Source organism: Ambystoma mexicanum, chromosome 5p, assembly GCF_040938575.1.
Source record: "Ambystoma mexicanum isolate Mex_15411 chromosome 5p, UKY_AmexF1_1, whole genome shotgun sequence".
NCBI lineage: Eukaryota > Metazoa > Chordata > Amphibia > Caudata > Ambystomatidae > Ambystoma > Ambystoma mexicanum.
In genome coordinates, this window is record NC_090930.1 from 22,213,800 (window position 1) to 22,241,651 (window position 27,852).

Here is a 27,852-nt window from a genome sequence, read left to right on the forward strand (position 1 = left end):
CCAGGATCTCCGTTCCTGGAAGCCGTGGAACCCTCCATACGAAAACCACCTGTCTGAGCGCTGCTGTGACTGGGTGTACGACTTGGGCGGGGTCTTTGTCAAGATGGATAAAGATTTGGCAGTTTGTGAGCTGTTTTTCTTCTCGTCCAGCTCCTCGTCAGTGGAGTGGAAGAGACCCACCCCCCCTTTAATCCCCCCGCGAACGTTAGATCTAATATGCGTTCCTGGACGTCAGGGTTGAATTTCTACACCCAGACACAGGCGGTCCTCCTCATGTCCGTGGCGATAAAGAGGGCAGGGCCAGAGGTGTCAATATGGGCCATGGTGGATTCCATCAGGTCCGGCGCCACCAGCTTGGCCTCAGCGAGCCCCGCCTTTAAATGTGATTGGCTCTGCATGGGGTGTTCCGGGAAGAAGTCCATAATCTTTGGTTAGCGGCCACCAGCATGGCGTCTGCGTTCGCCTGACGAAGATGCAAGGACGCGTTGGAATAGAGTTTCTTGCTGTACGCCTCCAAGATCATCTTCTCCTTGCCTAGCCGCGCTGCAGAGGCGGCTGCGGAGGACGACTGAGGCTTGGAGTATAGTGATGCCGCAGCAATCACTGAGGAGTGGGGCTGAGAGCAAGAGTATTCCCCTCCATCTGCCTGTACTTGGCGTCCAGGTGTCGATTGACCGGCTGGGCAGAGTAGGGCTTGAACCAACCCTTCTTGGCCAGGGAGACTACATTGGTTTGCAGTGGAATCCCCGTTTTGATAGAGGGGCGTCGCGTGAGGACTTCAGCCAGAACCCCACTGCCAGCTGCTCAACCTCAGGTTGGGGTAGGCCCAAATACTCCACCAGTCTTGCAAGACGTTCGTGGAAGACCCTGGCTGAGGATGGCGTATCGGGATCCTCCTCCTCATCCAGTGGATCAGGAGGATCTTGGGAGGTGGAGGAGTAATTGGCACCGGAGGCTGGGGTGCAGGGACCGCAGCCAGAGGTGCCTGTGGTGCCGCTAGCATTGTAGGGAGAACTTCCCTTATGGCGTCCTTGAGGATAACCACCATCCGAGGTGACTTCATGAGGCCGAAGAACCCCTCTTCACTGGCCCTAGAGGTGGCAGGGGGTACAGACGGGGTAGACGGGAGTGGCTGGAGCCGCTGCATACCCTGCCCACATGTACGCAGTGGGAAGCTGCCCTGCACATAAGAGGGAAAGGCTGTAGGCCACGTACCTGGTTGAGGCCAGTCCCATCTTGACACTTGTTCTTCACCGATTTCCTGGAATGGCGTTGGACAGGTGCCTCTGTCTGGTGCGGCAGCAATCTTGTTGAGCTGCACGTCACTTGCCTGTGACGTGTTGCTCGGCTCGCTGGGCCCAGCCTCCTCCAAGACTCTTGCCTGTGAATCACAAGGCCTACTCTGCTCCTCGGGCATAGGCCCGGTAGGTGCGACACCCTTGACACGGGGGGGGGGGGGGGCGGGTCGGTAGAGCTGCGTTTAGGCACCCCCCTCAGATGTTTTGCCGGTACTAGGGCGTAGCCCCTCGGCCATATTGCCGGTACAAGGGCGGAGCCCCTCGGATGACAATCCGGTACGAGAACCTTCTGGTCCCTCAACACTACCACCGGGAGGATCCAAGGATCCCTCGGCCCGAAGCTGCAGCAGCCTTGGTGCACGTGCTGATATAAGGACCCGACCGGTCACTCCCGCGCAGGAGCGCCCTGGGGAAGGAGTCTCCTTTGCGTGGTGTGATGGAGAACAGCGTCCCTACCTTGGTCTTGGCTCGATGTTTCACGAAGTCCTTGAGGCAACCTCTGGAAGAACTCCCTCCACCTGGCTAGTCTGCTCTTCAGCGCATTCGAGGACAGCGAGCCACACACTGTACAAGCTTGCCAACCATGGTCTGGGCCAAGGCAACGTAGGCAGAGGGCGTGGGGGTCTGAAGCTGGGAAGAGCCCGTTGCAGGATGGACACCTGCTGATCCCTGTGGAAGTCGGCATGCGCCATGGAGGAGCGTGACGCCTGAGGACAGAGTACCTGAATGATAAAAAGACAAAAAAGATGAAGTAGCCGCGTGTGGAAATACATGGCCGAAGCCAAACCCAGGCACGCTAGTGAATTCGGCCCGTTCACGTCGACGCAGAAAAGGGGACTGAGGTGTGGCAGAGGGTGGAGTCAGGGCAGCACATGTTCCCTGGGCCGCACCCCCGCGTGCCTCTAAACTTAAAGGGCAAGAAGGTTTTTTCTGGTGAAGGGACACCCCATGCAGTATGGAGGAAAGGGGACAGGACGTAAGAATAGGAAGGGTAAAAAGCTATGGTTACACAGCTGGCTCGCCAGTCGCTGGAAATCGTCTCTGCCATGTTTTCTTCATCATCCTCTTTGGTTTTGGTCCCAATGGTCGACTACCTCATCAGCTTCCAGGATCAGACTTTTATGCAGGAAACCAGCCAAATACAGTCATGCAACATTCAAACTTGTGGGGTTGGCAGTCCTTTCAGGACAGTCAGCCGCCCAGTTTGAACTGAATTCTCACAGGCAGGCTGGAAGACAAAAGGCTGCAGAGTTATGGACTCTGCCCTCGCTTCCTGCTTTCACAGACACACTGGAGCCTCAGCCGGAGCTTGCCACTAAAATGGCAAAAAAATAAGACCAGGGGTTATTTTGATAAAATGAGCACCCATCAGTGCCTTTACGTGGGCCGTGGAAGCAGCCTGCAGTAAAGTTACATCAAATTAATAAGGTTGACTGCCACCAGCCATTAAAGGTAGGTTTGTCCTTGTAACATATGTTAGCTTTGGGATGAGAAAGGATACCTAGTATGCCACCCCCCCACGCAGGTATATAATTACCTTACAAGATATCACTATTTCACAATACCCGCCTCCACTAGAACCTGCGCATAACTTTCCCAAGCAGATTGACATGACCACTAGACCTTGTACTTTACCACAGAGGAAGTGTAAATAACACGCAAGACTCCCAAGATTGTACAACCCTTTACCTAAAAAAGGTGTCCAGTAATGCTACTACCTGTCCTTGCAAAACCAGCCACCACCAACACCCCCCTTCAACTCAATAGCAGACTTTTCCGAGAGCCCACTTCTGCCCCGAAATGTAATCACAAGGTACAGCCATCCCTGCCCCAACCAGCTCAGTCTGGGATAAAGGGTGCACTTATAAATGCCCGCTCTATGGTTGCCCATGCAACAGAGATTGCCGACCTTCTACAAAACGTAAATATAGACTTCCTAGCCATTACTGAATCCTGGCTCCACCCCACAGCTGGTCCAGCAATTATGCTAGCCATCCCAGATGATTACACCCTTCTAAGACTAGATCGTGCCACCTCTCGAGGTGGAGGTCTCGCCTTAATAGCTAGAACTAACCTCACACTGAAACTCTCCACCTCATAACACAGACTCTTGTGAATCCTTAACTGCCAAGTTAACCATATCCAACACGCAGTCTAACCATCCACCTTATATACCGTCCACCAGGCCCTCTAGGATCCTTCTAAGAGGGCCTAACAAACATTCTGTCCAACAACCTTAAAAAGTCCTCTCAGAGTCTTATACTAGGAGATTTTAACTTGGGCTTCAGCGACCATTTAGACTCCAATGCTACTCAAATCAGTAACCCGGAGGAATTAGGATTCACCCAAAAGATCACAGGTCCTACCCATACTAAAGGTAGAACACTTGGCTGGATTGCTGAGCACAACTGCCCAATTATGGTCATGTCCATAATGCCCCACCCTTGGTCTGACCATCATCTGATTATGTTCTCACTAGAGGCCTCACCTCTTCTGCATACCGAAAGTTTAGCCCCAGCAGTCCCCACTAGAAATAAAAAACATTACTCCCGAAAACCTCATCCCTTTGATACTAGCTACTCTTAATTCTATCTCAGACCACATAGATCCCTTCACTACGGTAGATACGTAAAACAAAGTGATGCCATCATCCCTTGATGCCATAGCACCTTTAAAGACGAGAAAGAGCAAGCCCCACAAACATGTGAACACCTGGTTCCACACCTAAAAGTAATTAGACAAGATAAACGCAGATGTGAAAAAATATGGAGACTTGATCCATCAGAGATTAATAAAAATAACCCCCTCTACAAAAAAGAAATTATCCTTGCCAAACAAACTTCCTACAACCTCCGAATCTCTCAAGCTAAGTCCAATACCAAAGAGCTCTTTACAATTCTGAAAGAGGTAGAATCCCCCATCCAAACTCCAGACTCCAGACTCCTGCCTCAAGGATAAAAACTGGTGCCCAGGCATACAAAATGCCTTGGCCAATCAAATTATAACCTTGCAAACCAAGAACAAAAAGGACACCCTTCTCACCACTTCCAAATCTAGCAACATTAATGCGACAGCGTCGCAATATATCTTGACTCCACCTTATGTGGCCATTCCCCGCTTTAACTTTCGCAAAGTTTCCACCAAAGAGGTTGAAAAAGTCATCCTTACCCTCAAACCGTCAAACTGCCATGATGACTTATGCCCAGCACAACTCAAAAGATGCATCTCGTGAACTCTCCCCTTTTATCACCGAATTAATAAATGCAGCCTTCACCTCAGGCACTATACCCAACAATTTGAAACAATCCTGGGTCCTCCCACTCCTCAAAAAACAAAACTTAGATCCCTCTATCCCTACTAATTACCGCCCTATCCCCACAGTGACATTCCTACTCAAAATCCTCGACAAAATGGCATACCTACAAATCCAACCCAACTTGGAATACAACCACCTCCTAGGAGTCCGACAGTCAGGTTTCAGACCCCAACATGGAACCGAGACCGCACTTGTAGACCTTAAGGCACAAATAGATGAGCTGAGAGACGAGGGTAAGACGGCACTATTGCTGCTCCTTGATCTCTCAGCAGCATTCGACTTGGTTGACCATGAGATCCTCTGCAACCACCTTGAGTAGGCAGCCCACTTCCCCCAAGAGGCAGTTCACTGGATCCAGTCTTTTCTCAATAATAGAACAATGCAAGTCTTCTCCCCGCTAGCAGATGCTGACCCAATGCCCATTACCTGTGGTGTGCCACAGGGCTCCTGTGTCTCTCCCACTCTGTACAACATCTTCACAAAGCCCCCTTTCGATGATCTTGATGGTCTGGGTATCACCTAAACTAATTACGCCAATGATACTCAGATCCTCATCCTGCTGACGGGGGATTATGACAAGGATTTGGTCTTTGTAAACAGAGTGTACCTCATCATCCAGGCATGGATGGCCTCACATGGTCTCTGCCTGAATGACGACAAAACGGAACTCATCATAGGCACAACAGCTAATCCCAATAAACTAGGCCAAAACTACTCCTCGTTTGAAATTGACAATAATATCGCCGTGGCCAAGGAGGTTAAAACTCTTGGCTTCTATCTAGACTCAACACTAACATTAAAAAAACAGGTAAACGCAATGGCTTCCGCTACCTCTTATACCGGCAAACTTCTCAGAGCAGCCAAACCTTTTCTCTCTTCCAACAATTGTATCACCCTAGCTAGAGCCTTGATCCTGTCCAAGTTGCACTATTGTAATGCTCTTTATGTAGGTAGTAATACATACATTACAAACAAGATTCAAATCTTGCAAAATAATGCTCTAAGAGCAGCCTTAAGTCTCCCGAAGAAAGCCCACATTTCAGAAACTAGAAGATCTGTCAACTGGCTATTCACGAAAGACCAGATTTTCCTTAAATCGTTCTCTCCGACTCACAAATGCCTCCATGATTCTGCCCCTCAATACCTTATAACGAGATTCACTAGACAAGCATCCCGCCGCCCTTCCAGAAAGGCTAATGCTAACCTTCTACTGGTGCCAAGATTCAAACATACTAACACCGGGGGGGAGCAGCCTCCCTGTCAAAGCAGCACAACATTGGAACTCCTTACCGCCATCCCTAAGGGAAGACCTTCCTTACTTACAATTTAGATCTAATCTTATCCACTGGATTAAGGAACATGACAATTAACGTACTGGTACTTTCACTGACCTACCCCGTTCAGATATAATACCAACTTGTAAATTGTGTATATTTTATGTAAATTGTACTTATTGTATCTGTTCTCAATGCTGTTGTGTCCAGTACTGTAACCATAGCTTGGAGAAGATGTGGCTGATATCTCAACAAGTATTCTTTACTATATTGTAAAAAAGAGAAAAATGATTTTTGAGTTTAAAATGTGCTTTTGCTCTTGTTTGTGAACACTGTATTGCTTATGTGTATTTTAAAGTGTCCTTGATGGTTTAAAGTCTCAAGCTCTGCTCGTAAACTGCCTTCATCCATGACTGCCAATGCCTCACAGGCTTGTCGAAAGTTTAAAATCTCCTTACAAGCCACCTACATTTTCCTATCTTGAACACTGATCTAGTTTATACAAAATAGGGTTAACTTTATACTTTTCTTTTTGGAACCATGTTTTTTTGATAATGCATTACTTTGCCATCGGACACATGTCTAGATTGTGGACCAGAGTTGTTAAAGAGAATTGTACTTTTTGGGGTTCTCTAGTCCCATTTTATGCCACCCATAAACGTGTTGCACTTTCTTTGCTGGTTTCCTGGATTTTTGACGGATTTTTCTCTGACCAGAGCAACCTCTAGTAAGGTTTCCCACTGTCTCAAACTCTATTATAATATAGCATTTGGTAGTCCATAGGGCTCCTAAGAGATGATTTTAAATGCCCAACTTTGGTCCCATTCTCTGAGGTTTAGTCATTTTTAGCATGTTAACCCACTCTCACAGTATGCCGGGGATGGGGGAGGGGTGCGGATTTGGTAAGGCGTTATAAAAATACATTGATTTTAAGTGGGGGAAACAAGAAGTGCAGTATTGTATGCAAAAATCAAGCTCAGTGACCCTTCAATCCAACCCAGAATATCTTTCTTGGCTTTGTGCGTAGTTTGATGGATATTTATATGCTCGCAGTTCTTTGTAAATTATAATTGGGCTTTCTGAAGGGGTCGAGGGGAGGGGTCAAGGGGTGGCTGGAGAGGGTACTTGTTATACAATCAGAAAATGGCCCAGGTCTCAACACCCCCTTCCTTACCCCCCCCCCCCCCCCCACATGTATGCCTGCTCCTATTGCTTCGGCTCCTGTCCCCCGACCACCTTCAAAAACAATGCATATTCTGTTGCATCGCTTTCTTTGTAAAAAAAAAAAAAAGAAAATGAAAACGTGATAATGTTTGGGTGGCAATTTTGAGTAATTGCGAACAAAGTTCAAGTATTTTTTTGCGGCTGTACATCTCAATTTCCCAAATGCCTCAAGATTGCCCTTGACCACTGACAAATTAGCATTTACAAAAAATGGTATAACATGGATTTTTCAGTGCCTTGAATTGTTCTCCAGGCCCTCATTTTCTCCTCCCTCAAATGTAGGGTTTTACTAAGACATGCACAGACTACAAAAAAAGGTAAGCTGTCATTTTTTCCATAAAAAAAAAAAATGGTCAGTGGGCAGGTGGTACTTTCATTGGGTGTAGGTCCCAGACCCAAATTTATTGGTTTATTTCTTGGGGGTGTGGGAAGCTTACTTCCCGAGTTGCCCTCCTCCACATGTTTGGCTGGCTGAGGGTATCCCATTGCTCCCTTCTGCCCCTACCAACCGCCCTGGTCACTCCTGTACCTTTTTATGGTCTCTCCCAGTAGTCTTTGGTCGCTCTCTGGGTCTTTCTGATTTGGTTTTGGGCTTCTGCAGCCCTCCCGCGCCCCCTCGGTTTCTCTGCTTCTGACTACTCCTGGGAAGTCTTGACAGCTTGTTCCTCCAGAGAGGGCTAGACTCGTTATCAAGTCCTTTAGCGAGGGATTCTCCTGGGCTTCCTCCAGTCCTTGGCACTTCGCCATCATACAAAGGTTCCCTTTTTCTCTGGCAAGGCCTCTGATCCACAGCTCCTTCTCCTGTAGCACAATTTCCTTGCTCCTTCAGGGAGGGACTGGAGGTTGGGGGGGGAGGGTGGGGGGGGCCTTAACAGCACTTCCTGGTTTCTTTCCTCTATTTCTACTACTGTCGGGCCAATAGGAAACCAACTGCTAGACAGCTCACTGCAGTTCCCATAGGTAATCTCTGCACCTCTCCCTCATTTAACATCACGAGCAGCTGCAGGTGAGTGTGCAGGGCTAGCAGCCCTTCTGGGCTTGGCTATGCCCCATTTTTGCCCTGTGAAACTCAGCGGAGATGAGGTCCGCTCCCCTCGCAGCCCCCAACCTCCATTTCCTTCTTCCTTCCCATCTCCCGGCTGCCCCCAGACCCGTGATTGGCTGATGGAGACTCAATCACCTTCCCAGGGCAGCCCTCAGCCCGGTAGTCCCTGCGGCTAATAGCCTCGAGGCAAAGGGCAGCTCCTGCATTGGCAGCTCCAAGATGTGTCTGCAGGTGTCAGCAGGGGAAGCCTGAGAAGTCAGCAATTACCAGACACCATCAACAACCGTAAGTGTGGCATGGGTGGGGTGTAGAGCAATTACTCTACACCAGAAAGCCCCCGCCACTCTACCTTACATTTCCATAACTCAGACTGCCAGACTTCGCCCATGCATAACCACCAGCCCAAATCTCTCCATGACAGTATTGGACATGTTGCCTTGTATTGCATCCTAACATACTAATCAATGTTAACAAGTGCCACAGCTGGAGGAAATTGAGAACATTAGCCTGCGCTATATCTGAAAAGGATTGGGAATGTTCGCATCTGCCACACTTAGATGGAACTCTATTGTTAGCTTGTGCCACACTTGGAATTTGAGAACATTAGTCTACGCCGTATCTAGACAGGACAGTGAATTCACCAATGTTAGCATGTGCCACACTTAGACGGAACTATAAGTCAGCATGTTAAATGTCATATAACCCACTATCCAATATAAGCTCAAACTCTCTGCATACTTATATCACTGAAAAACTCACACAACCATCTCTCGCACAACAAGCTGCACACACTTCACCACACCGCAACACAAGCTGCACCAACAGCACACGCAGACTGACACCAATCCAATACTTGCACCAAAACTCAGCACCCGGTGTCCACCGAGAGTTGCCAACAGTATACCACCCCTATCACTATCCCACTCCCTCTTCACCTTACTAACCCTTCCCACCTTCTCGTTTACAGATCCGCCAGAGCACCTGGGGACCAATTCCGTTGGTGACGGAGAGCTATATAAGTACCTATAACATAACATAGCTGGACTCTATCCACAGTGCCTTATGTAACATAAGCTATACAATCCTCTTGTTGCTCTTGCGTCCTGTTACCTCTGGGTTAGGTGCGCATTACAAATAATAAAAACAAACGACCAAACTCCACATAAGGTGAGGGACTGGTCTCACCTAATAAAATGCAAAAGGGATCCAAAGGTCCTTTCTACCCTTGGGAACTGTACTTCTCACAAGGTTAGCACAAGAAAGTTAAAAAGGGAGCCCTTAGGGCAACCCTGCAACAATAGGCACTTATTGCCAAAAAGTTGTCTAAGAGGCCCACTTTTAAAAAAAGACAACATGGGTAAGACAAAAAAATTACACGCATAAAAAGAGTAAAAGATTCTGTGACTGTGGAAAAAGATTCCGTTAGGGAGAATTATCATTTTATGACTAATTTCCCTCACCTAGTGAGTTCCCCAGCAGCTTTGCTGGATTTCTGGATTTCTTTTTTTCACTTGGTAAGAGTGCGCCTCTTTTTCCCCACTCTTACCTGTGTTTTTGCCATGTGTATTTCCTCTGCTTTGGTGATTGTGGACTCTGGAGTACACCACTTCAGTAGCCCCCTTCTTTTGTGTGTTACACAGCACCTTCAGTGCAGTGACACAGTGTTGTCTTTTAGACTTCCCACCGACTCCATTTCTGAGGCTGACTACTGTCCCCCAGAAAAGGGTAAAGTTGCCATTAACTTTACTTAGTCATTTAACCACAGATCCAGTACACCCCATCTTACATGGAGTACTGGAAAGGGTTAATCCTTAGCCTTTTTTATCTGTACCTCCTAGAGCATTGTTTGGCTCTTTTAACATTTAGACTTGGCTGGTGGCAGTGGTATCTACCCTAACTTTTCTAACGCGATTATACTATATAAACGTGGTATTGTTTTAGGCTATTATATTAGCCTCGAACTTAAACCCGCTTCGCCAAATACTTTTTCTTTTGGCTCTGGTTGGGTTTAGTTGCCATTTCTTTTTGTTAAAGTCCTTCTTGTGTTTCACTTTGTGCGGCAAACCAGGTTTGCCTCCTTTGTTCACTGTCTTTTGGCGGGCTTCTGCCAAGAAGCCCTCCTCTAGGCGCCTTGGTGTCTAGGTGGGCTGAATGAGGGAGAGGTGTAGTCGCCCCCTGCACAGGGTATCCTAAGAAACCCCAGTCGCACTTTGCTGTGATTGGCAAGGTGGTTGTCGGGGCTGGACACCCCCCTGCTGCGTGATTGACAGCCAGGCTGTGTGAATGGAGGATTTTCGCATAAAAGGCAGGTCTCTTGGGCTAGAAGTCAGAGTCGCCACTGGAACTACAAGGAACCGAAGAGAAGCGGAGAAGACGGCTGCTGCAACTACCCCGTCCCGGTGAAGCCCTGCTGCAGTCCTGAGCTATCTACCCTTTGACGACCAGAGAAGATCCAGTTCGGAGTCTTCTTCCCTTGAACCTGGTGGGGATAACCAGCTCATCTTCCATAGCCAGAGGATCCTCTTCTTGGTTGAAATCGCTGCACACTGCTGTAGGGGTCGGGATATCCATCTGAAGAGCCTCTACTGTTTTTAAGGAGCGCACCTTTTATTCACCATCGCTGCTGCCGGCCTCATCCCTGTGTGGTGCAGTCCCCTCCAGACGTCCTCCTTCGCACCGAAGCTCCAGGAACCGTGGGGCAAACTACCAGGAACAACTGCCGTGGCACCAGCTTCTTCATTAAGGTACTGTCTTCTGCTTGAAGAATTAGGGTGAACCCCTGTTCTTCGCCTCCAAGGCTTGCTCTTGTTTTCCCTCCTTCTCTTAACTTTTACTTCCTCTGTTGACAATATCGAAGTACTCCTGGCAACGTTGAATCTTGAACTGTCCGACTGTGTGATGCTCTACTACAGGAAACCGGTTTCACTTGACACTGGCTCCGGCCTATTGACTCTTGAATTTCTGTCTATGTGTGTTCTCCGATTCTGTCTGCCTTGACAAAAGTATTGCCTATGATTTTTGCCCCCAACTCTCTCTGGTTAACTCAGGTGCTAAGTGTGTTCTTGCCCCGGTAACATTTCTTGCCACGTATAAGAGTTTCTTTAGTAAGACCGAACTGTCATTACTGTCAAAAAGTGATCGCAAGTGTATTCCCGGTAACGTCCTGTTTCACAACACCGGTCCGTTAAAACATAGGGTACTTACCTTGAGTTAGAGTGTACCAAAGTGAATTGGTTGCTTGTAGTGTATTTTACGTGTGATTTTGAATTAATCGAAGTGTTGTGTTTATAACAAATGGTTTCAAAATAAATGTACTTATATTTTTTACCTGAAACCTTGAGTCAGTGTTTGCTTGAGTCACAGTAATTGTGGTCCCTTTGTGTAATCTCTGCTACTGCTCATATACTCTTGAGATAAGCCTGGCTACTCCGCTACTGCTAGCACTTTAACATAGTAGTACAGGCTTGTACCAAAGGTAAAACTTGTATTGCCACCTGTAGTCTTAATTGTGTGTATTGGTCCCTAAGGGCACTGCACAGGATTTTGCCTAACAGGTTCCCACCCACAGAGGTAGAAGGAAAAATAATCCACCAGTAAAGCTAAATGTTCTGGGGTCGACAGGTCAGGAAGATGTATCAATGCTATTAAAATCTTACCCAACAGCTTCCATTAAGAATGAGATAAAAGGCGTTAGTGTGAAACTGGTTGCACCTTTGCTTTGGCTTATCAGAACCCCTCTATGAAGGAGGCTCAGCGCAGAATCCGCCTTTTCTGGTGATGGAATTTGGCATCAATCCAAGGGAATATAAATACTGATAAAAAAGCATTTCATTCACCTTTACCTGGGTCGTCGCCAATCCATTGCTGATATTGAATCCATTAATGGTAATCTGAATCTGTCCACGGTTGATCATTTCAATCACTGCCTCGGCAATGGTGTTCATGGGTATGACTGGCATGCTGAGCGCAGAATTGCTGTCTGCATTATCTCCACTATCGGGGCACTTCATCTGAAGAGGAAGTGAGAAACGTTAGAGGCAGCCCCTGCAACTGTACTCACCTCTAGGCATGAGCAGCTCACACAGAGGACCCTTACCTTCACCATCTTCACATCAGGCAGGCTGTCAAGGAACACCTTCAGATCGATGCCGTTCAGAACTATGCGATTATCATAAATGTGACCGTTGGACTTAAAATCAATCACAGCCTTTTTCTGCAAGTTAAAAGATTACAAAATTAAGACCCAGCCAGTCAGGAGCACCACCTTCACAACACAAAAGATACAACCGCCACCCAGCATCGCTGCTGACAACCACACCCTACTACAGAACGGGCAGTTTCTCTACTCGTACATATCCCCAATAACTATCAAGGTTAAATAGTTGATGAAACCTTAAATGGTATACTAGTAGAAATTGAATCTTTAACCCCCCCTCTACAGTATTTTGGAAGCATGCTCTGCGTTTGAATAACATATCGTTCATAGTCTCTAAGGACTTAATATAGTTCCAAGGGGTTTAACAATTTACTGAACTTGAATTTACACTTTGGCAGCAGAATATAAAAAATATCTGCATAACATGTTCTTCCCATAATGTCACTTTTAGCCAACACTGTAGAGAAGGAACCAGGGTCCTCCCGAAACCCCAAGCACTTTAGAGTTACGCAAAAACTCTTTAAGGCACTATAATGGACTGAGGTGGGTGAGGGGGACTGGGAAGGCTGAAGGCTCTCATGCAAACAATCACGTACACAGACATGGGTAAGCACTGAAGAAGGTAGTTCTAATCTAAATAGAAGGATAAGGCGCAATTAACGATTAGTTGGATAGATTTGTAATGCAAGATCCCAGCCATTTTAAAGCTTATCTAGTGCTGTTGATGAGTAAAATTACCCCTCCTTCTCGGAAGGAATGTGGCCTGTGGGATTCAAAAGACACCTCAGACTTAGTGTGCAGTGATCTTCACTATGGCCAGTTCATCAAGGGTCCATTTGGGTTAAAAATAGGACGGACATGTTATTGTGCGGCAAAATGCAGAATGGTATAAATTAGAAGTATAAAGTGTGGAGGAGACTACAGGACCCAGATAAATGTGAGCAGGATGGGTGAATATGGAGAGAAAGACTGGGAAATTATTGAACATGGATAACAATGTTTAGTTTTTCCTTGGGCTAGGCTTCAAGGTTTGTAAAAGTATGCAGAGCTGCGGTGTGTTTTTGCATAGACAGCAAAATGTAGAACAGCAGGTCCTGCCAAAACTGCTGACAACGAAGAAAGGTGGCTTTGGAGCATTCCTATTATGGAAGAACGACGGATTTGACGCAAGTCATGATCCAGTGACATCACTGTGGTAAGCTGGACCTATATAAACCTCTGCTTGAGACCCATTGGGCAGGAAGGAACGGGGAGAGCTACCATTCTCATTTGTAAGATTAAACCGGTTATCCTTACAAGATCGCCTTTTTGCCTCATTTCCCTAAAGCGGTGTATTTATTCTGGTGTAAGCGTAAGGAACAAGTTACTTACCTGTAACTTTTGTTCTCCAGCATGGGTCTGGCATGAATTCACATGCTCAAATATTCCCTGTTGTCAATCACTGAGCTCTGGGTCATACGGCCCCCAGCAAATGACTGCCCGCTACCCAAGCCCATCCTCTGATATGATGAGGCATTTGTAACGCGCCTATACACAAGTGTTTCAAGGCAGTCATCTTCAGATTTGGTAGCACGTAAAATGGCAGTACGACCAAGAAAAGAGCCGCAGAGGGGGAGGCGGGAGATTTTCCATGTGAATCCATGCCAGAGAAGAACAAGTTACTCTCTTACCTGGTAACGTTCTTTCGATGGGATGGTCCGACGACGTATTCCATATCTATGACAGGAATCACCACAGCTGTGCTGCTTCGGAAAATCTTTCTGCGTCCTGCGTCGATGTCGATACGCCGTCCTCGAGGACCTCCTCCGACGGCACCAGATGTTATAAGTAGGACGCACGATGCCCGTAGCCTCAGTTGAAGTTTTTTCCCAGAATGTGTGGCACGAATCTTCTGCAAGTCTGACCACAGAAGCCTTGCGGAAACGTAAGCTGCAATCGCATAAGAAATTCTGTAGCGGGGAAAGCAGGGAGGGAGCGATATGGACTACGTCGTTGGACCATCCCATCGAAAGAACGTTACCAGGTAAGAGAGTAATTTGTTCTTCGAGGGGATTGGGTCCTCCGACGTATTCCATATCTATGACAGACTCCCAAAGCAGTACCAACGTAAGGAGGTGGGAAAATAATTTAGAGAATATTATAGAACTTTAGAATGCCCAATCAAATTGCAGAGTAAAGGACCGCCTTGCCAAAGGCTAGTTCCTGCCCATGGATAGAATCGAGGGAGTAGTGACGTACAAAAGTATGGACCAAAGCCCAGGTGGCAGCATCACAGATATTACGAATAGGAACACCCCTCTGCAGGGCAGTAGAGGCAGCCATACCCCTGGTAGAATGGGCCCGCAAGCCTACCGGAGGGTCCTTACCCGCCAAGCTGTAACATTCAGAAATTGCCAAGATAATCCATCGAGACAAAGTCTGCTTAGTAACAGCTTGTCCCAAACGCCTTCCAGCGTAACCTATAAAGAGTTCATTGTCCACTCTGACCCGGGACATGCATGAAATGTAGAAATTTAAAACTCGCCTAGGATCTAACCTATAGAGCCTCTCCTCGTCCTTACCAGGATGCGGAGGAGGATAAAATGCCGGAAGAATAACCTTCTGGCCTAAATGAAATTACGACACCACCTTCGGAAGAGAGGAAGGACGAACTCTAAGGACAACCCTGTCCTTATGAAACACAGTGAAGGGTGGCTTAACTAAAAGTGCCTTTAACTCACTCACTCTGCGAGCGGAAGTGACCGCAACTAAAAATACAGTTTTTTTGTTCAAAAACAATTTATTAATTTTCACAAAAAACAAAATAGTAAAAGTAACAATGTCTCACATCCATCAAAAAGAATGAAATTTACAGAAGAACAGAAGCATCATAAATAGTTCAGACCAAACAAAAATAACCAACCCTTGTGAAACGATCAACAAAATTACAGTATTCATAAAAGACAACACAAACAAAAAAAAAAACAACATGAAGGACACCACAAATGGAAGAAAAAAAAAAGGAACCCCACCAGTTGTACCACGAATACCTTAGCTATCAAAGAATTCCAAACTTCACATCAATCATAAAGAGCCATAAATGGATCCCATAATTTCATATAGTCCTCATCTTTATTACGAAATGAAACCTTATCATACTGTGCAAAATATGCAATTCCGTCAGCCATTCATCAACGTTAGGGTTTGCAAATCGAGGAAGAAACCTGAGTATTAACTTAATCGCTACCATTATGGCCCTGTCAATTCAGCACGAATGTCTCCTAATTCTATCACCCCTATCTTTGCAGGAATGTAAAATAGTATTTACCGCTGATCTCCGCAAAACCACACCAAAAATCAAATCAATCCCATCAATCACTGCCGTCCAAAACTCCTGCACTCTCGGGCAATCCCACAGTAAATGCAATAATGTACCCCTGCCAACATTACACCAACACAAATCGTCAGGCCGTAGCCCCAATCTAAACATCTTAAGAGGCGTCCAATACAACTTTCAAATAGTTTTCTGTCGAATTAAACGTAAACCCAAACCAGGTCCCAAAGTCAAATCAACCTTCAGAATATAGCTCCAATCTACCTCAGAAATATCATCCAGAACATCATCCGACCAAGTTTTAAGAGTTAACAGTCTCAACAGGCAAGAATGTAAAGGCTCAAACGGAGCAACCATTAGAAACTTGAGAACAATGTTCAAATCCCACCCGGGCACCAACACATTAGTGAGCGCTTTTAGAAACTGAGAAATTAAAGGAATTTTAAAATAAGAACACTCCTCAGATAAGTGCTTAAATATGGAAGCGCCGCCAGGTAACATTTAACAGTACCCACTTGCAAGCCCCTGTGGGCTAAAGAAAGCAAAAAAGAGAACCACAGGGATGTTACATGAAAAAGGATCCACATTCTTAACCCTGCATCAGTCGCAGAACTTTCTCCAATGGCAACGGTACAGGGACTTGGTCGCCGGCCGTCTGGCCGAAAGCAACACCTCCATCACGTCTTCAGGGAGGTCCCAATCCTTATACCTCAACCTTTCAGAAGCCATCCTCTGGATGGAGAACCTGACCCCCTCCCGTGAGAGCAGATCGTCTCGGTAGGGAAGACGACGTGGCGGGCAGATGGACAAGTCGAGAAGGTCCAGGTACCACGTCCTCCTGGCCCATGCCGGAGCAATGAGGATCATCCGGGAACCGAACCTCCGTAACCTCGGCAGCACTTGCGGGATGAGAGGGACTGGAGGAAACGCGTACAGCAGTGGGAATGACCACTCCACTACGAACGCGTCTCCTAAGGCTCCTCTTGGAGGAGATTCCCGCAAGCAGAACCTGTCGCACTTCCAGTTGGCACTGGAGACGAAGAGATCCACTTGAGGGGTCCCCCAAAGGGCGAAGATCTCCAGGAGAATCTCCTGAGCCAACTCCCACTCGTGAGAGATCGCGCTATGCCTGCTCAAGAGCGTCCACCCTCTCGTTTTCGTCTCCGGCCAGATGAACTGCCAAGATCATAATTTCCTACTGGATTGCCCAGAACCAGAGCTGCATCGCCTCCCTGCACAGAGGAAGTGACCCTGCCCCCCCCCCCCCCTTTTGTTGAGGTAGTGCATGGCCACTGAGTTGTCCGTCAGAATCGGGACATTCTTTCCCCCCACAGTCGGCAGAAAAGCCTTCAAGGCAAGCCTGCCGGCCCTCAGCTCCAACAGATTGATATGGAGTCTGGACTCCGACGGAGACCAACGACCGCTCACTGTCAGTTCGTTGACATGAGCTCCCCATCCCGTGAGGGACGAGTCCGTCATGATCGTCACCTCCGGCCAGGGTAGCCAAAATGGAGCCCCCTTCATCAGACTGCTCTCGACGGCCCACCACAGAAGATCCTGGACGACCGAGGGCAGCACCTGAACGGGGTCCGACTTCCTGCCGGAGGACAGACCACTGGAGCTCGAGTGCCCATTGCAAAGATCTCATCCACAACCTGGCCACTGGCACCAGAAGAATGCAGGATGCCATGAGGCCGAGCAATCTCAAGAACCCGAACGCAGGGAGACTCTGGGTTGTTGGAACTTTTGCACCATCTGCTGAATGTGATGAGCCCTCACCTGGGGAGGAAAACTGCCCCAGGGACGTGTCAAGCACTGCTCCGATGTACTGGAGCCTCTGAGTTGGCGTCAAGTGGGACTTCTTTAAGTTGAGGGAGAAGCCTAGCTTGTGGAGGGAGTGGCAGGTGATGACAGATGATCCAGGACTTGCTCGGGAGAGCGCACCCTGACCAACCAATCGTCCAGGTAGGGGTAGACGTGAATCCCCCTTTTCCTGAGATGCGCTGCGACCACTACCATGGGCTTGGTGAAGACCCTCGAGGTGGAGGTTAATCCGAACGGCAGGACCCGAAACTGAAAGTGCGAGTCGCCAACCGCGAACCTCAGGTACTTCTTGAGCTTTGGATGGATCGGCACATGAAAATAAGCGTCCTTGAGGTTAAGAGACACCAACCAGTCCTGAAGTGGAAGGGCCTGGAGGGCTTCAGAAAGAGTAACCATCTTGAACTTGTCCTTCCTGAGGAGTTTGTTCAAACCGTGCAAGTCCATGATGGGTCTCAAGCCCCAGTCTTTCTTTGAAATAAAAAAATAAGGGGAATAACATCCCTTGTTCCTCTCCGCTACAGGAACCAGTTCTATGGCGCCTTTCTCCAGCAGGGCTTGAATTTCCTGCGCAAGGAGCGGATCCGGACTCTTCAAAGAGAGATTCCCTGGTGGATTGTCGTGAGGCCTCTGCCGAAAGGGAAGACAGTAACCGGGGGCTATGATCTCCAGAACCCACACATCTGAAGTAATGTCACACCATTCTACAAGATGCTGCGCCAGCCTTCACCCAACCTGCGAACCATGGGACATGGCCTCATGACTGAGCTGAAGCGGCGTTGCCTGAGGGCAAAGAGGCAACTGCCCGAGCGGCCTTGGCAACTCGAGTATCTTGTTTTCCACCTCTGGCACTCCTACGGTGGCCCCTTTGACTAGCAGCTCCTGTCGCTTTACTAAAGGAGTAATAACGAAAGGAACCTCCCCTCCATTGCTGTCCCCTAGGACGAAAAGGTAGAGGTTGGCGAACTGCAGCGCTCAACGACTTTGCTGCAGCTTTTGAGGTCTGCAACCTCTCAAGGCTCTCGTCAGCCTTGCTGCCAAAAAGATGTACACCATCAAAGGCCATGTTCAGGAGCCGGGCTTGCACATCAGGAGCAAACCCAGACTTCCGCAACCACGCAAACATGCCCATTATGCTGCTCGCCGCCATGGACCGGCTGGCGCAATCTGCCATGTCCAGACCCTTACTGAACCGCCTCACACATGGCATCCTTGCCATCCTGTATCATAGCAGGAAAACCATCCCGTTAGTCCCCTTCGGGAATATGTTCAGCCGCTAAGGAAACAGTTCCACAGAGTGTGCGTGAAACGTAACAAGGCACATACGGAGTTAGCTGCCTGAAGAGCCATACCCCCTGAAGAAAATTTCTTCGCCCAACCATCAAAACTCTCGTCGTCCCTATCAGGAGGGATGGTAGGATACAACGCCTGCTTTGCTGAGGCCGTAACCGCCTGCACCACCAAACTCTCCGGAGTGGGGTGCGTGGTCAAGTAGCAGGGGTCGCTACTGGTTTGGAGGTATTTTCGCAGCAAAGATTTGCCCACTGCCGGGAGACTCTCCGGAGCAGTCCAAGCCGTCGTCACCCTCCTTTGCAGAGCCATATGGAATGGCAGTACCGGGTCAGTTGGTGGACCTTGGTCGAGGATATCCATCAGGTCATCCTGCAGAAAATTCCCTGGTGGAGCAGACCACCCCAAATACTCGGTGACCCTCGACATAAGGCGCTGGTACGAGGACTCGGCATGGGTGCCAGGCTCAGGCCTACAGAACACCTCCGGAGAGGTGTCCAGACCACTGGCATCGTGCAGCGACTGACGCAGGTCCTCCATCTGGCTATGTCCAGAGATAATCTCGTCTGGTACCGTATCAGGAACCATCCCATCTTCAGAACCCTCATCCACCTCAGAAATATAATCTAGATGGTGGAAAGTGGGCACAGAATGGGGAACAAAGACATGTTTGGCCTTAGCCAGAGCCTTTCTAGGGGGTTCCACCGTGCCACGGGGTATCTCAGACAAAACAGCCTTGAAAGGCGTAGAGTGAAGCGGCGTCGACGTCGAGCACGGCGCCGACAGCATCGACGGCTTCGACACAGGCCTCGAGGGCGGAGCCCCGAGCGTGTCCTTCGACAGCCTGGGCGCCGACGTCTTCTTCAAAGACTTCACAGGTGCACACGGTCTCGAGGGCGTCGAAGACCGGGACCTGGAACGGGCATGACTAAAACGATTCCCCTTGTCCGAGCGGAACCTTTCCCGCGAATCGTGCCGTCCACCCGAGCCCGAAGGCGTACGAGCGGGGTCTCTAGTACGGTCATGCCCGACCCCACTCGGAGGCGCGGACGGACCGGTGCCCTGCGATTCAAGGATCGCCAACATTTTTTTACCAAAGGATTACTCTGGAGACGCATGCTTGGTGGGATAAGCAACCCGCTGACGGACGGAGTCCTTGGACGAGGACCGATGATGGCGCTTCCGGGATTGCCTCGAAGAGGCAGAGAAGTGGCGGAACCCAATACGGGACCGAGACCCCCGAGACCTACGATGACGATGCGGAGAGTCGCCTCTCAAATCATCCGTCGAAAGCCCAGTGGACCTCGACTTCCGGGGCTTGGACACCTTACCGACCGACAGCTTCTTATTACGCTCCTGCAAGGCTTTGGACCTAAGCGACTGGCAGTGTAGACAATCATCCGTGTCGTGGGCCTCCCCGAGGCACCAGAGGCAGGCGCTGTGCGAGTCAGTCACCGACATCTTGGGCCTGCAGTCCCACACTTCTTAAAGCCCGGACGCGGGGTGGAAGAAGAGGAAGACATCCCGATAAACTTCACAACGAACAGGTTCGAAGAACCGAAAGAACAGAAACTCCAAAGAGTCGAGGTGCGCCGAGATCTCTGAAGCGAACACGTTTGTGGAAAAAACGGAACGGAGGCTACGGGCGTTGTGCGTCCTACTTATAACATCTGGTGACGTCGGAGGAGGTCCTCGAGGACGGCGTATCGACACAGAAAGATTTTCCGAAGCAGCACAGCTGTGGGGATTACTGTCAGATATGGAATACGTCGGAGGACCCAATCCCCTTGAACTACAGGTAAGTAACTAGTTCCTTCTTCAGCATGGAGTCTGGCATGGATTCACATGCTCATGAATAAAGAATACATAGCAGTACACACATGCACAGCCACGGGAGGTGGCAAGGCTCAACAGAAGCAATCTCTTACCTCTTCACCAGGCTCACCTTGAAGCGAACAGGTTGTGCAGCACTGCTTGGCCGACTCTGGACTCCTCCCTGGAATCCCTGTCGACGCAGTAGAATTTTATGAAGTTGTGTGCCAACCTCCACGTAGCAGCCCTTCAGATGTCCAGCAGAGGCACACCAGACAGGAACGCCGTTGTAGCAGCGATCACTCTGGTAGAATGGGCCCTCAGATGGCCAGGCAGCGGTCCGTTTGGACAGAGGTTCACAGGATCAAAGTTCACAACAAGCTGAGAAGTTTTCCAGATATTCTTTGTGCAGGCCACGTAAAACTTCAGCGCTCTAGCCACATCCAGCGAGTGCAAAGTCCTTTCAGCCAGCGACAAAGGTGTTGGAAAACACACAGGTAACACCAATGGCTCATTGAGATGAAATTCCGACGGAACGGAGCCAGCCCCGATTTAGCCAATGACAGTAAATACAGTAATACTTGAGGGGCCATGACCCTCAGAGGGGTGGTCTTCTGTGAACGGCACCAAACAGGAAAGCGCTTTCTTTTGTGTCCGTAGCATTTTAAAGTAGATGACGCTCTGGCCTTGGCGAGAATCTTTTTACAGGCCGCCAGAATATCGTAGACACCAAACTCTAATGCTGCAGGAGCCAGGCCTTCAGGTTCAGAGACCCTAGGTGGTGATGAAGAATTGTGCCTCCTTGCCTGGCGAGAAGATCCCAGACCACTGGCAGCTTGACCAGAGGGGACGCCGACATGCTGAGAAGGTCCGGGTACCAGATCTGCCTCGGCCACGCTGGTGCAACGAGGATCATCCAGCACCGATACCATCTGAGTTGATTGATGACGAAGTAACGGAAAGAACGCATACAGAAACAGGCCTACCCAAAGGAATGAGAATGCGTCCCCCATGCTCCCTGGCTGGGGGAATCTGCTGGCGAACCTGCGGCACTTTGTGTTCGTCGCTGTTGCAAACAGATCGATCTGGGGACTGCCTCATTTGAGGAAAAGGTTGTCCATTTGATTCTGCCGAAGCTCCCACTTGTGGTACTAGCGCAGCTCCCTGCTGAGAGAGTCGGCAACGGTGTTCTTTAGTCCTGCCAGGTGAAAAGGAATGAGGAACATCCCCCTGGGAGATGACGCAGTGCCATAAATCCTGCACCTCTTTGGAGAACGCTGGGGATCTTGTGCCCCCGTTTCCAGATGTAAAACATTGTGGTGGTATTGTCCGTGAAGACAACTTTGCCCTTGAGAGACGGCAGAAACGACTTGAGGGCCCAAAACACTGCCCGTAGTTCTAGGACGTTGATGTGTAACTTCTCCTCTAGCAGCCACAGGCTTCTGGCATGAAGACGTCCGGTGTGGGCTCCACATCCTTCTAGGGTGGCGTCCGTCGTGACTGTCTCCTGGTATGGGGGGCTCTGGAAATGTGGGTCCCCGGCGATATTGGAGCGCACGCCCCACCACCTTATCGCCCGACGAACTCCTTGTCAAGCGCGATCCTGTCCTGGAAGCCTTCGGACACCTGGACCAAACGGGTGTCAAGGAACTCCTGTAGAGTGCGCATCAGCAACCTGCAGAGCCAGACCAGGTATATGCATGATGAAACCATACCGAGTAGAGACTTGACGGTCCTCAATGTGGCGAACCTCAGTGCCAACACCCGTTGCACTTTGCCTAGGATGGCCAATAATCCTCGCCTCAGACGATGACGCCAGGTAGGCCACTGTGTCCAGTCTGGAACCCAGGAATAGCGCGTCCTGCGATTGAGCCAAGCAGAACTTTGAAAAATTCACTGAGAAACCCAGTTGCGTCAGCAGGCGAATGGTCTTTGCCATGTGGTCGACGGCGACATCCCTTTATCTGGCTCAGATGAGCCAGTCGTCCAGGTAAGGTTACACGTGGATCCCTTGCAGCCGTAGATGGGCCGCCACCGGCGCCAGGCACTTGGTGAAGACTCTGGGTGATGACGTCAGTCCGAAGGGAAGAACCTTGAACGACAAAGCACAGAAAACTTGCGGTGTTCTTTGTGGATGGGGACATGGAAGTAAGCGTCCTCTAGGTCCAACGACGAAAATAAGCCTCCCTCCTCCAGGTGCTCGAGCAGGTGCTGTAGTGTGACCACCCTGAACTTCTGGGACTTTACATATTTGTTCAGTCGTCGTAGGTCGAGAATGGGCTTCCATCCCCCCGTCTTTCGTACGAGGAAGTACCTTGAGTAAATCTGGAGCCTGGAGCCGCTTTGGAACCGGCTCAATCACCCCTTTCTTTAACATGGCCCGAGCCTCTAGCAGCAGCTGAGGGATGTGGTTTTCCTGCCGGGCGACAGGTGGTATTTGAGGACACTTTCGTTGGAACTCTAGTGTGCGCCCATGGGCGAGAGCGCACAGCACCCAACGGTCGGTGGAGATGGTCTCCCACACGCTGCCGAAGTTTGCCCGCCGGCCTCCCACCGGGGTGCACGGGTGGGGGCCCGACGTCCTGGCCAGTTCAATCTTGCTTGGAGGTCGATAGGCCTCCTTGCGGTCCCCGATGTCTGCCCCGAAGGTCTTGGAGCGACCCCAGTTGGCTTGCTGGGTCGAGGAGCGGGAGGGCTGGCGGTAAGAGGAGGAGGCCCCACCGAAACTCTTAGAAGACTGGCTAGACTTCCCTCCTGAGGAACGAAAGGATGGTCGTCGTAGCGTGCGTTGGGCACGTGCCGTCTGTCTGTCTTGATGGCCTAGTGGGATTCATCCACAGCCTTCTCCAACAGGTGGTCCAGTGAAAGGGCATGTCGAAAACCCTGCCTAAAGTTGGTGGCATTGAGCCAGCCACGTGGGGCCAAGGCAAACGCTGATTCCCCATTTGGCGGAACCCAGTGTCTGCAATTTCCAGGGCCACTGTGATGGCGTGGTCCGACGCCACTTCGCCTTCTTGAAGGATCTCCAAAGCCTCTACCCGCTTGTCATAGGGGAGGAAGTCCAGGAAGCTGTGCCAGCTTAAACCACAGCTCCCGGTCATATCTGGCCAGGATCGCATTGACCGCCGTCGCCGAGTAGATAACCTTTCTACCCATAGAATCCAATTTCTTCCCCCCGTTGTCCGGAGGGGTGGAAGACGAAGACCGCAAACTCAAAGACTTCTTCCTGGCGGCCGCCAAGACCACCCAGTTCGGCGACGGTTGAGACTGCGAGCACTTGGGTGCAGAGTCCAGTACTCTGTACTTAGTACTCTGTACTTTTTCTCCTGCCGGTCTCTCTTGGCTGGGGCGGTCTAGGGGTTCTTCATTAGAGTCAGCCCTTCATCCCAAACATCGTCCAGGAGTCGAGCGAAAGTATTGTCTTCCTCTTCGCCTCCCGGCGTGGATATAAGAAACCTTTCTTTTCCTTCGGCGTGAGCTGGAGAAGCTTTGACGGTCGGGCGATCATTCCAAGGAAGGACCCTACTCTTAACGAGTACAGTATAAGGCATGCTCTGCAGCCTTTTTGTCCACTATTACAGCGGCTAAAACATTGTATATAACTAAGAAAATTGAGTCCTCATGCCAACCAAAAGCCCTTCTCGTCAGTCAAATCTCTCTCTTCATCAGCTAAATTGGCTCCTAATGCCACGCCCACCTGGGAATTGTGGGACGCTCTGTCACAATATTTCATCACTTAGAACGAGACTATTAGTGCGAACATCTCCATGGCAGCAAATACTGCTTTTATTAGTGAGAACAATTTACTTGAATCGGTGGACCCAATCGGTCCGATGGGGTGGTCGTCCTTTCCGAGGGTCTCTGAAGAGACGGTGCTTGCCGCCATTCAAAAGATCAAGTCATGTGCCCCTTCTGACACAGCCCCATTGACTTATGAAAAAGGATCTCCCCTGATCTCCTGACGGAGATCATGGTAGCTGTCAACGATTGCTGCCAGTTAGGGCTGGTCCCGCCAGAGCTTAAAGCTGCTATGGTAATCCCTCTCTTGAAGAAGCTGTCTGTTCCATCTAATTTCCACCCCATTTCTCTTCTCCCCTTCCACACAAAGCTTTTGGAGTCTTTGGTGTCACCTTTACGCTCCACATTCCCAGAATCCTCTCACCTCTTGGACCCTGCCCAGTCTGGCTTCGGACATGGTAGGGGCACAGAGTGCCCTGGTCTCTGTCCAGGGCAACATGGCCAGGCTGGTGGACACGGGTGGGGTGGGTGCCCTGATTGTTAGACCCTTCAGCAGCGTTTGACACTGTCAACCACCCCATTCTGCTGCCCAGTCATGCCCAGATAGGCATATCTGGGCAAGTGCTGGCCTGCTTTACTTTGTTCCTGGCGGATCGTACTTAGGCTCTCTCTATGCCCACTTTTCTATCTGTACCCTGTCATCTCAGTTGCGGGTTGCCGCAGGGCTCCTCCTTGTTTCCGATTCCATTTAATATTTACATCTGAGCACTTGTGTCTCACATGCGCTCCTTCGGCGTCAGGTGCTACTCTTATGCCGACGACACCCAGATCCTGATACATCTAGATCTTGATCGGGCTGAGGTGTCGTCGTGCCTTCAGAGGTGCCTAGCGGCCGTGGGGATTGGATGAACCACAATTGGCTAAAATTGAACAGAGACAAGACTGAGGTGCTGGTGGTGTGTTGTCCTTCTGATCCTTCACTTTGGGGGTCCTCCTTTTGGCCCTCCTCTCTTGGCCACCCCTCCAGCTCCGGCGGTGAAGGTGAAAAACTTGGCCGTACTCCTGACTGCATCTCTGTCTATGGACACCCAAGTAGCCACTGTCTGCTGTTAGGGAGAATTCTCAAATGTGCAAATTCCTCCCACCTTAGAGCCCTCCAGCTCTTTTGCTAAACTTTGGGACTTTGAACTTTTTAATTCTGTTTGTTTTCTGTGTTATTTCCTTTGGTTATGGAGTTTAAACAACTCCATAGGCATCATCTTTTCATTTGTGTCAAACAGCACCCTCAGTGCAGTGGCACAGGGAAGCCCTTCAGGCTTTCCCAAGGTTTAAATACCTTCTCTGGTATAAACTACTGCTTCCCAGAGTAAGTAAAGTGAAATTGACTAGTAGTCTTTTAAATTCGAAGACCCAGCACACCCTATCTTACAATTGAGTGCTGGAGGGGTTACTTAGTATCCCCCCCATGTCTAGATACTCATGTAGCAGTCAAATGCTACCCTTTCCTCTCAGAATGGCTGGTGGCAGTTTTACAACAAACTACCATGAATTTTCCCGACCGCAAACTATCCGTAGTTCCGGTAACGTTAAATTGTGGGAGCCATGTTTTTCAATATCGCGTCTGAGCTCTGGCTGTAAAAATAGGTCCCAGTGGTCTTTTTTCGCCATTTCTTTTTGGAAAGGTCCTTCTAGAGTTTGGCTCTGCGTGCCAAACCTAGTTTGGTCCCTTTGTTCCATCGCCTTCGGCGGGCTTCAGGAGTGAAGACCGCCTCTGGGGCCCAAGTGTCTGGGGTGGGCAGGAAGTGAGAGAGGTGCCCGACACTTCCTGTGCTTAGTCTCTTAGGAGACCCAAATGCACTCTGTGGTGATTGGCTGGCTGACTGTCCAGCAAGGACAGCCACCCTGCTGGGTGAGTGGCAGCTAGGCTGGAATGAATGGGAGAGAACTGAATAAAAGGCGAGTCTCTTGGCTTGGAAGGCAGAGTCGACCACTGAACGAAAGAACCGAAGACGAGCTGGAAGAGGACAGCTGCTGCAACTCCTGGACCGTTGGTTTGCCCGGAGAAGCCCTGCTGCATGTCCGAATCGCCGAGTTCATCTCGACAGTTGGTGGGACCAATCAACTCGACAGTAAGCCACCTGGATACCAATCTCAGAGCTGGTTGTATTTTTCTCAGAGTGCTGCCGGAAACAGAATAACCAGGGAGAGGGACACCAGTTTGTGTGCTTTACTTACAACTACCGGAATCTAAGTTTGCCAGTTGTCACTTTTTGATCAGTCCCAGTGCAGTGCAAGAGTCTCCCGACGTCCTCCCTCATGTCCCCACAACTGAGGCCCAGGAAAAGCGAGATCTGCAGGAACGGAAGTCATCAGCTGCATCTTTTTCTTCATTGTAAGGTACTGTGAAATCAAACAGAGTACTTACCGCTCGCGGTGAAAGTGCTTGAAACTTTCGCAACTCGCAGGCCTCATCAGCTAGTGACCCAACATATGATTCTTTTTACAACTACTTCTAAGAACTTGTGCAGAGACTTTTCCGTTGAACTACCAGAACCACTTTGTCCTATCCAAGACTTTAGCCCATTGACTTTGGCCTAGCCTATTGAATTGACTCTTCTGGTGAACTCAAAATATCTACACTGTCTAAGAATAATTGTAACCCTTCATGTTCTAACAACCTTTGCCTTTTACTCCTCTTGAAAAGTATTCTGAAATAGTATTGAAGTATATGTGTGTTATATAATTGCCTCCTCCTTATGAATGTTTATAACTGACAGATAAATTAATAAGTATTTATAAAAGAAACCTTGAGTGCAAGTGTATTTAAACGTGATTGTAGACCTCCGTGTAACATTACTGCTCACATTCCCCTCTTGAGATAAGCCTGGCTGCTGAACGCGAATCCCAATTTACAGGGGCACCCCTTACAACAGTTTGGAGACGGTTGAAATCTGAAGTGAAGCCATGGGGACAGGGCTATTTATACCAGACGTCCCTATTGGTGGGGCCCAAAGCACCCAAAGAAATATGTTGACGGGACACTTAAGTGTCGAGGTTTTCCATAGGAAAACACTAAGTTAAAGTTACTGAGGTTTTCCCAGCCTGACGGGGAAATATTCACAGCATGTGAAGCCATGAAAGATCCAATGCTTGAGAAGTACTATCACACATATTTAATCACAATTATCAAATCCCAACACCATGCTTGAAGGTGTGAAAGCAAACCACAATTTACAGGGGCGCCCATTAAATACAGTTGACCCATAATCACTATAAACCAGAGTAAATTGCACCCCTTTAGGGAATTAAAAGCCATGAGTCTGTCTTGCAGGTGATAACAAGACTAAGATTTACAGATCATGAGGATTAGGGAAATGGCAGAGGACTCTGCCATTCCAGGCCAGCATTATGTCCTCCTTCGCTGACTCCCAGGTCCTGAATACTGGTGCTGTGCCTGGGGTTTAAATACTCTTCACTTGGTCACTGGATACCAGCAGGGCTCCTCCAAACTTGTCTTTCTTGCCATACAAGGGATGCTAGGTTGATCTGTATTTTTGTGCAACAA

The 27,852-nt window shown here is 49.2% G+C and overlaps 1 protein-coding gene across 3 annotated transcripts in view; it reads right to left on the minus strand.

Moving 5' to 3' along the window:
• OGT (O-linked N-acetylglucosamine (GlcNAc) transferase) overlaps positions 1 to 27,852 on the minus strand; it is an 810,702-nt gene that overhangs the window by 172,452 nt on the left and 610,398 nt on the right. For 2 of the 3 annotated variants that reach the window (XM_069612350.1, XM_069612349.1), the window contains exons 17-18: positions 12,254 to 12,370; positions 11,994 to 12,167 (exon numbers count right to left, since the gene is read on the minus strand). In XM_069612350.1, the coding sequence (XP_069468451.1) occupies positions 11,994 to 12,167; positions 12,254 to 12,370 (291 nt within the window). The remainder of the gene's footprint in view (positions 1 to 11,993; positions 12,168 to 12,253; positions 12,371 to 27,852) is intronic. The other variant, XM_069612348.1, reaches the window with a different exon arrangement.